Source organism: Pinus tabuliformis, chromosome 5_1 (assembly GCF_031772625.1).
Source record: "Pinus tabuliformis cultivar Carrire ecotype Pingquan chromosome 5_1, CPIR1, whole genome shotgun sequence".
NCBI classification, from domain to species: domain Eukaryota; kingdom Viridiplantae; phylum Streptophyta; class Pinopsida; order Pinales; family Pinaceae; genus Pinus; species Pinus tabuliformis.
The window spans coordinates 928,776,865-928,790,722 of NC_142305.1; the positions used below are offsets into that span (position 1 = coordinate 928,776,865).

The 13,858-nt window shown below is 40.5% G+C and overlaps 1 protein-coding gene across 1 annotated transcript in view; it reads left to right on the top strand.

Moving 5' to 3' along the window:
- Positions 1–10,532, top strand: part of LOC149167827 (uncharacterized) — a 67,797-nt gene extending 57,265 nt beyond the window's left edge. Inside the window, exon 5 of the mRNA XM_089430603.1 lies at positions 10,458–10,532. Within this exon, the coding sequence (XP_089286729.1) occupies positions 10,458–10,532 (75 nt within the window). The remainder of the gene's footprint in view (positions 1–10,457) is intronic.
- Positions 10,533–13,858: the final 3,326 nt, after the last annotated feature.

The window sequence follows — 13,858 nt, forward strand, 5'->3', positions numbered from 1 at the left end:
GAGGGAGGCTCCAAAATAAAGAGAAGAAAAATTTTGGAGGGTGGTTGTAGCCGCTACAACATTGGCGACACACTGGTAGAACTCAAGCTCTCTGTATGGACCTTGTTTCATGTAAAGTGACCCTAACTCTTGAAGTATTGTTCGATTATTTGATCATCATGGCTTCTAGACTAGCTTCTGTTAAATATATAGTCCCTGTCATTCTCTTGATTGGTCGGCACACATACGAAGCCAAGTCAACTGAATTGTTTCGATTGGGGATGCACAAGTAATATATCTGTCATAGTTTTAGTTTCATCTATGGCGTTTCTCCGCTTCCAGCAAGCCTGGACAGTACCCCGGCAGAGTCATGCAGGAACACAAGAATCGCTCCGCTGCCAGCGAGGCTGGTCAGTACCTCGGCGAAGTTACTTGCATCGCCCCTCTACGTAGGAAGCCTTTCTCTTATTTTTCTTTTATTTTATATTTTATTTTTCATTCTTTTCATTTTCAGAGAATTGTGCATAAGCACTTATTTATTTCATGAGGTGGAAGAGGGATCCTGACTTATTGACATCACAAGAGGTTGTCCCCCCTCACCTTACTCTACTTGATTGAGCTGACAAGGGTTAATTGGATATAGAAAGACCGATTAGAGTAGGTAGTACTAGTTAAAAGTGCAAAAGTTATGTTTTCACCAAGACTCACTCTGAACAATATGTATTTTCCATCAGGGTATCACTGACTGAAGACAACAAGATCTTCATAAAAATATAGGACAACAGATAACCAATTGTTGATAGCTGTACAAGTCATCTTGAACTTCACCCTGCTTGTCTCAAGTGTCAAACACAGTTTCATGTGAAGCTAATCCTATGGGTCCATAACAAGAAAACAAACAAATAAGTGAAGGACAAAAGTAAACAAAAGCAAAACAAGTAAGAAAAGAAAAACATGCAAGCAAAGCAATCAAGAAAGAAAACACTACTCCTACTCCTAAACCAAATAGTGCATGGGCCTACTCACATGAAGTGATATTTATAATGCATCCACCGACACATTGGTTGGCCCATGTTGGTGAAGGCACGATTGACAAGAAATATATACAAGTAAACCAACACACAAGAAAGATTAGACAGTGAAAACCAACACGCTCAAAGTTTTAATGCATCCATAGAAAAGAAAAGAGTAGAAGCGCAAGAACAACACTCTGCAGACGTACCATGGTGTTGCAACACACTATGCATAGACAATGAGCATGTACACTCTTTTGACCATGAAAAATGAGAAAACATGAAAAAGGAAGACAACTTTCGCTTAGAAAGAGTGCTTGTTGTGTATGATTCCTCCAATGCATGAGCAATGGGATCATGTGATTGTGGTGGAGGATGTAAATCTGTAGATTAGACTGATTTCATTACAAACAGGAGAGTGATGAGGAGCCTAGGGTGTTTCAACAGATTTCTGATCGGAAGTTGAACTTACCTCAAGACAACGAGGACTTGACATAACCATCATCACAGGCTGAAGTGCCTTGACATCTTGAGGGGTTTCCACTTCATCATCAGGTAGATCGTCAAATACTGGTGGCTTAGAAAGATCAACAATATGTGAATTGACATCGTGATCGAATGAAGGAGTAAAATGATAACGATAGCCACGATCAGAAAATTTGAGATGTTCATCGACATCCTCATGATCTGACGAATCATACAGAGGGGTTGATGAGAAATAAAAATGTTCACCCTCTGAGTTTTCAAAAAGAAAAGATGATAGATTGGTCAGATTCAGAAAGAAAGACGTGTCCTCTCTGCAATCAAATGACAAAATGACATCTGGTGTGTTCCGTGAATGATCGGAAGTAAAAACATCTGAGGATGAATTTTCATAAGACAAATCAGAAATGGCAGAATCACAAAATATGTCAGGAAACAACGGATGAGGTGCAGACGAAAGGAGGTCACCCTTCACTGCAGGTTCTTCTTTAGATTCCCACACATTCTCATCATAAATGACAATGCAGGTTGGCTACTCAACACCAACTCCGTCAACAACTTGATCCTCGTGAACAACGAATGTGGAGTCCGTAACGAGAGAACACAACATAGTACAATCCGAAGGATCAACAGAATGAGAGGACGAAGGTTGAGAAAACGAGTTCACGTGACAACCAACAGGTTTGCAAGCCAAATCTGCGCAGATATGCAGAGCAGGTGGGGTGGGAGAATGTGACAGTTCAACATATGGTTTCACAACTTCTCCCACCTTGTATTATGGAGCTAGAGCTATTTGATAAGAAGTAGACGAAGCGTCACTTATGAAAGAAACCTTGTCCGTCTCGGGTTTGGAAGCTCTAACACCGAGGTATGTTGGGAGGGGTTTGAATGATTCTAACACATGAGGGTTTTCAGGCATTTGAAGAAATACTGAAATATTTCATTGAGAAATTTCCAATCAATTTCATCTTTTAGGATTTGAAATGAGTGATTATAGAAGCGATTCCAAAATTGTAAAAGGGATTCACTAGGTGCTTTCTGTAATTCCATAATTTTTTAATTGAGTATTTTGCGATCATAATGATAGAAAGCACAGGCCAAATCTCCGATCATTTGATCATAAGTGTGAATGGAGGCTGCGGGCAATGTGACACACCATTGCGATGCGTGCCCTCTGAGCATGAATGTGAACAACAAGCAAGCAATGTCGTCTGGGAGGATTTCGTTCCTTTAATGAAAACCCATGAAGGCAACTCTATGACTAAGAAAAACTGCTTTACCTTCACCATCATATGTGAAGTGCGACAAGTCACTAAAGAGATCCTTTGATACTTCAAAATCACGTTGATGAGACAAACATGTCGGAGGTTTAACTGTAATGTAAGTCACGAAGAATGTGCAGATATTCAAAAAAGACTTTGAGGACGCAGCTTGTCATCTAGCCCTCCTTCTAGCAGCATAGATGTTGATGGTCCTGGACCTGCCAACACGTCAGGGGATCTCCCTAGTAAGAAGTACCAACTAGACCTCAGATTGTTTGGAGTAGGAGTCCCAACAGTGAGTAGTAAAGCAATGCCTTGACTGCGATAACATGCAGAGGTAAGTGTGATATCTTTATCAGAAGTAAGTGTGTGACTTTGAAATGAGTCAAGTGATATGGGGTTCTGTCAAGCGGAGGGAAAAAGGAAGTGTGTGCCTTCAAGCTTGTAATAGTACGCAGCCTGAAAGGAACACATGAGCTAAATGGCATCAAAATCTTGGAAGCATAATAGTCCACAATCCAAAGTGACGTGTTAAACCAACTACATGTTTGCAACAAGATAGTTTATACAATTGCATACAAAATAGTTCATACACAAATGCATAAGTTAAATAACATACATTGCTAAAGAAACCAGAATAATCCAACTACAATAAAAAGATATGCATGAAAACCTATCGGCTTTGTTATATATTATTAAGTGAAAGTTCCATCCATACATACACCATTGGCAACCACTAGCCCAAATACTGGAACATTACAGTAAACACCGCCTGCTCCTCCAAAGAGATGTACTCACTTTACCCTATGGAGAAGCCAAGGCTCGTCACAATACTCTCTAAGCCTTCTCTAAGCAATATCTGTAGAAAATCTACTCTGTAGGTTAACCCGATAATGGAATATAAATCAAAGTAGAATACTATAACCTACTTCTACTATCAATTTGCGGAAGCTTAAAGATCGAGCTGAACAATATAACCAGAAGAAGAATCAATGCATAATACACATGAAAATACTTTCGGGAAAGCCTCAGCTAAAAATCCCTGTATCTGTATTAAGGTGGAAATACATAGGAATTATACAAAGCCTTAGCTCTCACAGCTAGCCAGCTCTCAGTACAATCCTCACAGATGCTCACAGGAAATCTTGGCTTATATCCAGTCTTCCTCTCTGCCTTCCAAGCTCCTATTTCCTTGTGCTATTCCTCTGGGATGATCTCGTTTAACCAAGTGGAAAACTCTTTTTACCAAGTGGATGATCTCTTGATCTCACACACTATCAGAACTGTGCAATCCTCAAGGAATGATTCCTTCTGCATGCATAAGTTTGCTTTATAAGAAAAAACATGCAATTGATAGTACACTGTCCTTGACTTTAATCTCAACTGGGTCTTTCTCAAAATAGACATGCATGAGTTTTTGATGAGGGAATCTTCAGTTAACTGGAGTACACTAGTTGAGTGCATGCATGCATCAACTGACTGTTAACTCTCTTCCTCAAACAGTTTGGAACTAATTTAACTGGACTTAACTCACTAAACTAAGTTAACTAATTACAACTCAAATATAACTCAATATTATCTCCTTAATTTAAGGCTCATCTCCTTAATTTAAGGGATAACTCTTGCATGACTTCGGAAAGACTTCTAACTTGAATTTCCCCAACTAATTAAGTCAAAATAACTTAATTAATTATTTCCAAGTAGCTGTTAAGACTAAATTTGATTTTAATTCACAATTTAATTCAAGGACAAATTAAATTGGAATATTCTTGTTGCCACATTTCAAGAATACCTAGCCAAAAGCTTGCCTCCCAAAAGCCTGTACTATGAGTTATGAAGTTCTATATATAAAAAAGGGTTGGGTGATCCTTGACATTCCTCTTTGACTCTTGGACTATCCTCATGACTCTTCACATTACATAGTGTCTGTTCACATTCCACTAATGACACTTGGAATTTCACTTACAATATATTTACAATAATACAATTTCCACATATACCGATGTGGGACAAAATAGGCTTGAGTCAGCCTGACAAGACAAATAACATCACTTAGGGTCTTGGGGAAAGACCAACTCGGTAACCTCATCATGAGGGTCTTTGGTGATGAACTGATACCAAGCTTGGTATTGTGCTATTGTGTCCTCGTACTATTTGGTGACATCTTTGTCAAAGAAGACTCTTGCCTCCACAGCTTCCAGGTATATGGTTCTGAAACCTCTGTGCCACTCATCTTGAAGCATGTGCAACATTGTCTTGAGTGTTGTTGGACCACCGATATACTTCTACATGTTCTCAATGCTGAGCTGCAAGTTATCACTAGTGGCTTCACGCATCAACTGTTGTATGTACTTGTTGACATCCACCATGACTTGGTTCTTCCTCATGGCCTGGGTGAGGGTTCCGATGGAAGGGATCTTGTGCGTTCGCACTATGAAATCCAAACTCCTGAAAAACCATGCATGGGAAGATTCAACGATAGTGATGAGTGGAGGGATTTGCTCATAGTTCTAGATTAACATCTGAATCTGTGCTTTGTCTAACTCAACCTCTGGTTTCATCCTCTTGTGCAAGTAAAGCGGGGATCCCTTGTACCTCATTGTCCATTCTTTCATGTGCGCAATAGTAGTGTGAATTTCTTTGAGAGTTTGGGCTGTCTGCATGCACTGCTATTGAAAGTTGTATAGATGGACCACCACTTTATGCATGTGACAAATCTGCTATACACTATTGGCATGGTGGCCTATAAAGTTGTTGTCTCCGCTACTATTTCTTTCTTCATCTTTTTCATGGAGGATCCTGCGGACTGCTCTGTTCTCTACCTAGCCTCTTGCAAGTCCTTTACCATTCGATCATTCTCTGCTATCAAGAAATTGACCGTTGAACTCATGGCTTCTGCATAAGCCTTAGAATCCTCGGCCATGGCAATTGTATGCCTTCTGATATCTAGTACAATCACCCTTTATTTTGTGTGTTCCAGTGATGTATGATCATCCGGGAGATACTTTCTTTGTGCCTGTACAATCCTCTGATGTGAATCGTCAAATGCCAAATTGTACACATTTGTCTCCAGGTCATCATCAAGGAGAACAAATTCTCCTTGCTCGCTCGAGACTGGTTGTGATTCTGGAGGTGGTGGAGATTGCGATGTGACCTCAGATGCCCTAAGCATGAGATTGATTTCTTGGTCCTGAAGATCCTGTTCCATCTCCATGTTTGTCACCCCAGCTACCTGCTCAACCTGCTGAGCAAGTTCCTGAACCTGCACCTGCTCACCCTCTTCTTCACCTACTGGTTTTTCTGCCTCTTCAACTAGTATCTGCACAATTTTCTCTGTTAGTGCACCTTGTCCTTCTTCCTTTTCCTATTTCTCCTTCTTCCTTTTCTCTCCTCCTCAGGTCTTGTTCTGCTTTGATATTCTTCTTCATCTCCTACAATCTCCTCTCTATATCTTCCAACCTTTGCTTCTCTCTCTTCTTTTGCTCTACTCCCTTTTCGCATTGTCACCTCTTTGTCTCTATCTCCAAAGATACTCTCTCAATAAGGGTATCTGCTTTGAACTTGTAGCTTTTCTCAGCCTCTACACTCTCGAAAATCTTCCTCTTACCTTTGTCTTGCGCCGATTTGTTGCTCACTGCTGCGATTGTTGTTGCTTCTTGTGGCGCTGTTGCTTGCAACGCTGCTTTCGATTCTACCGCTATGTTAACTGGTTCATTAAGCCTAGAGGAGTTGTAGCAATACCTCCAAGGATATTCCTCTTGCCAGTGACATGCCCCATGGATTCATGGGTAGTACACCTTCGTAGAGTGGTTCTTGCATATTTAATGGGGGTCATATGGATTGAAGCTCTTTGTGCCGAACCCAAACTTCGTCAAGTCCTCGGCCTCGACATCCACATATTTCAAGGTACGGATCTTGTACAACCCAATCCGAAAAGGAAGAGTGGGCCATGGTGCCTTCTTCCTCCTATGCAATCCTGCTGATAACCTTATGGATATGTGGTATGCAACTTCTTGCATGACTAGGTTGTTCATGGCAAACCTTGATAGCTCATGCAGAGGCTTCTCCATGTCAAAGATCCTGATGAAGGTTCCACCAAGTGAGGCATACCAATCTGTAATGTTAAGTAATGCCTGCATCGCTTCCTGGGAAATGCAAGGTGGATCCTTTTCGAATATCATCTTGTACAATAGGGTGATGAAGTGGTTAGACAACCTCACCATGAATCCTCGATAGTTGCACTCAGAGAGGAACTTGCAATAGACGTTCACAAGTTTCTCTGATGGTGTCCATGTCTAACTCGTGCCAGGAAATTGTTGCTGGACGTAGATTGCATCAAGTAGGTATGCGAACATAAAGAATCTTGCTTGTCCATCCTTAGTCAGATTCCAGGCGTTAGACACATGCACTTTTAGCTAAAGATCCAACATGTTCGAATAGTTGAAATGAATTCCTTCATTTTCCAACTGATCTAACATAACAACCCAACTCTATGGGGAGGTCTCCGTGCTCTCTTGACCATACAAGCGACATGCGAAGATGACCAGGAGTTGGTAAGCCTTCTTGAGTGACTTCGTCTTGTAGACCTGGTTGGGTGTCGTCTTGAAGTTCGATGGATCTTTTACCCAATGCTTCATGATGTCTCTAGTGTTCACATTGCTGTTGGGAGTGAAGAATAGTGCATCAATGTAGTTCACCGACTGCGGAAAGCGATACATTTGATGGTAGTTTTTCGACCTGAAGGTGGGAACCTGTGTCCCACTGGTATTTCTCAATGTCATCATCTCATGATGGGTATGTGAGACAACCCAGTGAATGATATCTGTGCATGGTAAGGTGAGGTACTTGCAGGCAACCATATAAAAGCCTGACTTTGAATGTTGACATAGACTTGTCAATCTTCTAGATCTTCCTTGAAACTACTTGCAAATATGTCCTTTATTTCTTCCCGTGTGATCTCCATGTCCTTCTCTACATAAAACTGCATGTATGCATAGATGGGAAAGTTCATTGGCACTTGTTCAACCACGTCTCTAGTGCTTCTCTCTATAGTGTCCTTTGATCTAGCTCTCTTGGAAACCATGATGCCTGTATTGCTGATAGACTGCTCAAAAACTGATGTACCTGGAGACATAACAGACACTCACGACAAGAAAATGTCAGCTTAAAAACACAAATCACTTCACGGATCGATGATGCAACAAGCTGGGTGACTGTTGAGCAAGATTTTGCAGTAGTGACTCTAAGGGGTTGGGGTATTGTTAGCTGGATCTGCACATTGCGTATTACCAACTGCAAGTGAGATGTGCTGCTGACTGGAACTGCACAAAGCATAGTCCAATGAGGCTGGATATGGATTGGAACTATGTAATGCATATTTCAGTCTAGCTTGATTACTGGCTAGGCTTGCACATTGCGCAATCCTGGTGGGAAAGACTAGGCATTGTCTCTCAGAACTATGCAAAGCAAAGCTGGAGGCCAGTGACAGGAAGCTTTCGCACAATACCTGGAGCAAAGGAAGAGTCTTAAGATCCAGGAATTCGCAGTACATGTCAGGAAAATCAAGATTCGAGCCAAGACAACCTAGATCTGCCCAAGGGAAACTTGAAAATGAGTAGATTTGAATGCATTAGCGAAGGATGTTGTAGTTAGGAGTCAATGATCATGCATGCAATCAAAACCAATTCAGGACTCAGTCAAACTGACGAACAACGAAGCTGGTGGGGAGAGTCGCTGAAACTACAAATGTTAGTGCAAAAATAATGTTATGCATGCGACGCTTAATAAAGACAATTCAAAACTTGAAACAACACTTCTGCAAGTTAAAACAAGCTAAAACGCCAATGGTCATTCAGTGAAACATGCAAAACAACACTCACACAAGCCAAGGAAACAAATGTGGCATAAAATATACTTGAAAAACAAAACTTACCTAGAAAAGTTGCGCTGACTATACCGAAGGTTCCTAGATGCCTCGGGAATGCCAAATATCCAAGATTGAATGTGTAGAATGAGCTCTGGGGCATCCATTAAATTGATTTGGTAGATTTAGAGTTTATGACACGCATGCCAAAAATCTAGGAAAAAGTGATAAGTGGCGGGAAGTTTCTAAAATTGACTTGAGTGTAACTCCTAGTGCTAAAAGTAGATCCCTATTTTTTAAAGATATATATATATATATATTTGCATGGATAAATTGTACAGTTCTGGAGGGAATTAGGCAACTTACCGGCACATGCAATAGATAGCAGTTGGAGGAATGATTCTGCGTAGTTCCTAGGCTGAATGACTTTGGATGCCTCTCATGCTCTCCACAGTTTCCTAGCTAAAGACATGCTTCCAGTTGGGTTTGCACAATTTCTGAGCCGAAGCTCACTATCGGGATGCTCTGGTAATTCTTTAGATCAAGGATGACTACCAGGGTTCTCTGTGCAATTCCTCAGAGAAAGGCAGGTTGCTGGGTTACTCTGCACAATTCCTGAGAGCAAGGAAAATTTCCCTCTAAGACTGTGTAGTTTTCCAAGACAATGCAGGAACCAGATGTAAACCAAGTCATAGGGTCAGCTTGTGGTTAGTTAGAAAAGCAAGTAAGCGAACACAAGCTGCAAAGTGAAAGATAAACTTGAATGAAACACAAGTACCTGAGCAGTGCAAGAAAAACTGCTAAGATTTTGAGGAGGGAGGCTCTAAAACAAAGCGAAGGCAAGATTTTGGAGGGTGGTTGTAGTCGCTACAACAAGAGGGATGTAGCAGAGTTTATGGCTAAATATTTTATTTGTTAACATGTGAAGGCCGGATGTAAACATCTAGGTGGATTGCTACAACTGATTGTGATTGCAGAGTGGAAATGGAAAGTCACTTCCATGGATTTCATCACACGGTTGCCGAGGACAGTAAGACAACATGATTCCATCATGGTTATTGTGGACATGTTTACAAAGGTTGCACATTTCATTCCAGTGAAGTCTACATTCTCATCTAGCGATGTAGCATAGGTGTTGATCAGATATGTGTTCAGACTGCATGGTGTTCTGAGGAATATTGTGTGAGACAGGGATGCGAAGTTCACTTCCAAATTTTGGAAGGAGTTATTTGTAGGTTTGGGCATAGAGTTGGCCTTCAGTACAACTTATCATCAACAGAAAGATGGACATACAGAGAGGGTCAACAGGATATTGGAGGACATGTTGAGGATGTATGTGATGCATCAACACGAAAGTGGGAAGAGTATCTTCCAATGGTTGATTTCACATACAATAATGGGTATCAGGAATAATTGAGGATGAATCCTTTTGAGGCGTTGTATGGAAAAATTTGTAATACTCCAATTAGTTGGATTGATCCGATTAACAAGGTATTGATTGGAATAGATATATTGGCAGACATGGAACAAGAAATGCAGGTAATCAAGAAGAATCTAAGGGCAACATAGGATAGGCAGAAGATATCTACAGATCAGAACATGTTTTTCAAGGTGTTCTAGTTTTGGGAACATGTGTACTTGCGCATCAAACCAAAGAAGAGCTCCTTACGGATTGGATCATGTGCCAAATTGGAACCACAGTTTTGTGGACCCTTCAGTATCATTGAGAGAATTGAGCCAATAGCCTATCGACTTGCACTGCCTACGACAATGAAATTCCATGATGTTTTCCATGTGTAATTGCTTAAGAATTATGTTAAAGATGTTGATCATGTGGTTGACTGGTCTGTATTGCAGGTGGAACCAGATGGGGAATTCCAGCTAGAGCCTTTGTGTATATTGCAGAAAGAGGTGCTCATTCTCTGGAACTAAGAAATCGAGCAAGTTAAGGTGCAGTGGAAGCACTTGGGGCCCGATTAAGCTATATGGGCGATGGTGGATCAGATGCAGACTATGTATCTTTCCTTGTTTTCCGGTTGAGGAAAACTAGTTTTGGCTTGGTTTTTTGGTGTGATTTTGGTATATGATTTGGTTTATGTTTTGATATATGTTTTGGTGATGTTTGGTATATGTACATATGTATATGGATGTAAATACCACCATGAGCTATGTTATAAAGCTCCAATAAGAGGTATGGGTGTCATGTCATTATGATGTTATGTTGTTATGTTTTCATGATGGTTTTCTTTTCAGCAGGTTGATCATTGTAAATACTACACCGAGTTAAGTGATAAAGTTCCATTGGCTATATGTCTTTCTTATAATAGTTTTATGGTTATAGGTGATGTTGAACACCTAGGACGATGTTCCCCCAAGGGGGAGGGTTCTATAACAGCCCTGGTGAAAATTCCATGTAATAAAAGTAAATAAAGGCAAAAATAAGAACCACGGATGATGGGACACTTATTCCAAGCTGAATGTTGGGAAAAATCCTAGTTATGGGGATCACTTGTGATTGTTTATAGCTAAGGAAATTGGCAAAGGCAATGGCTAAGGTTTTGGAAAGGCAAAAGGGATTTTGGTACATTTATTTATGAAAATAATGGAAGTTAGGAGAAAAAGGAGGTGAAAGTTCACAAGTTGCATGTGAGGAGGAAATTGAATGAAAATAATGGAAAATTAAGAAAATAGAGGCCACATTAATAAAAAGGATTATGAGGATCAATTGGTAACCTTTTTCCAGTTAAGTTTTGGAGCTCTCTCATTATTCTCTCTCTTTCTCTCTCTCTCTCATACTCTTGGAGACTTAGAGGTTTCTTGGAGCACTCTTGGTGGGTGTGGCATACTTGGATTCTTGGATAAAGAGGACAAGCAAAGGAAAAGTAGGAAAGCGCAAGAGGGAATCAAGATCAACAACCACAATGAGTTTTGCTTGTAGGTACCGAGTTGCATGTATGTTTTCCTCACTAGTTTTGGCATGCATGGCACATGCATGTGGATTCTTGGTCATTATTTGTCACTAGCATGGAGGATTTCCTGGGTTGATAATGGATTTGCCTAACCTTGCCATTTCCTGGATAGCCATGGAGATTGTGGGTTTATTTCCTTGTTTTGTTTTGGTTGGTTCTCATGTTTCCTTAGCTTGGCTTGAGTTATTAGTTCCTGGAAGCCTTGGTTGGACAAACTCTTTGGACGCCCTGTAATGACTTGGGTTGAGTTACTAGTCCCATAGCCTTGGTTGGACAAACGCTCTGGAAGCCCTGTAAAAACTTGGGTTTAGTTACTAGTCCTGTAAGCCTTGGTTGGACAAACACTCTTGAAGCCCTTGGTGGGTTGAGTTACTAGTCCTAGAAGCCCTAGTTAGACAAACGTTTTGGAAGCCCAGAAAATGTTGTGGGTTGAGTTAGTAGTCTTGGAAGTCTTGGTTGGACAAACACTCTGGAGCCCAGCAACAACCGTGGGTTTAGTTACTAGTCCTGGGAGCTGGGTTGGAACAAACGCTCTAGAGCTCTAGATGGCTGGGATATAGACCGATCTGATGATGGTTTTGTGATGTCTATCTGTGAGGTGGAATCATTGTTTGATGGGTTGAGGTGGATGGCCTATGGAAGCCCTGTATGAGTTTTGATTGATGTGTTCTATGAGATCCCACATTCATGCTTGGAATATGGCACAAGGGTGAATGATTGAAGAGATATTTGGCTAAGCCATTCTACGGTCGGGTGGAACGTGGAAGTCCCATCCCTGGTTGGATTTTGCATCATCAATAAGAGGTTATTTCTCTTGGTATTTCTATGAGAATTATACTAGGTTATATGAGGTTTATATGGAAATGAATTCATTGGTATTTTTGTCCGTATTATGCTGGTTATGTATATGTTTTATGACAACAACTATGTATGGATTTCACCATGTTTTTACTTGTAATTGAATGATTAATGTATCTATAAAATAATGGATGGAATGAATATTAACGTGATAAGGCATCAATGCTTCATGGAGAATATCAGATAAGTATGAGACCCCTATGCTCATATATGTTATTTACACATGTAGTTTACACATTCATTATATGTTTGATGAAATACCTGTCATGTCTAGTAGGGGTCAAGTCAAGGTCTTAAACAAGTATTTGCTTTAGCACTGTCATTTCCATGTTATTTTACTGTTATGAAGAGATGGTTCAATTCTGGGCAGTGACCTGGGCTCTGGGCCTGAAAAAGTGGCTCAAATCCCAGGGACGCTGGCATAGCACTGACTAAATGAGTCTTTGGACGCTGGATGCAAAGCCTGTGAGAGTGACTATGGCTTTATTGACGTTGTCATGCCTATAGCATGAGAGTGACTGAGGCTTAAGTTGTCCAAAATTTCAGTGGGACCCAAGGGCAAGTTGTCTGAAGTGTTGGATTGGTTCCTAAGGGTCCTGAAGCTGATGTTTAATGTCTGTATGGCATGTTTCCGTCGGTTCCACTTCCTTAACATGACTTAGGAGTTCAAATCATATCATAATGGCCTCTCGTCGCATGTTTATCCCAGATGGCCGATTTCTTGGGTAGATGTGGGAGTAGGGTGTTATAAAGTGCACCTCTATTTAGAAGGAGGTGTTCAACTTCCTTTACATTTAAATATTAATTTATAGACTGAAAGTCACGTAAATTATCCTATGGAGGAGGAAAATGTCCTCTTCATTAATTAATTAATCTAAATTATGCAAAAGAAGGAGAATCCATGCCACATGTGTAAATATAAAGGGGTATAAACCCTTAAACATGACCAATCTCCAATAATTGAGGGAAAAATAAGGTTTTGGTGCAATATTTAGCCTCCAATGGCCCTTAAAAGCTACTTCATTTCCACGAAATCAACAAATACCATCTTTATGTGTGGACATGTGGGCCCTAGATAAGCACCTAGTTCCAAAACCCCTTTAAGTTGACTCAATGAGCTCACAAATTTGTTGGCGTCATGCCTTCAAAGGCCCTTCCAACTAAATTTTATTATAAAAAAGGAAATCAAGTCCCCTAATATTTTACACAAAGTTAGCATGTATGAACTCCAAGTGTGGGAAAGTATACTTGCAATATATATCCTTCAAAATATGAGTAAAACTCCTAAAGGGCGGGGGGGCATCACTTCCTCAAAACAAGTTCACAAATCAATATAAATATCCCATATCAATACAAGCACATCATCCAAGGTGGATAAATTAGCCCTAAGCTTTAGCAACAACCCTCTCCTTTCCTTTTGAGCTATCAATA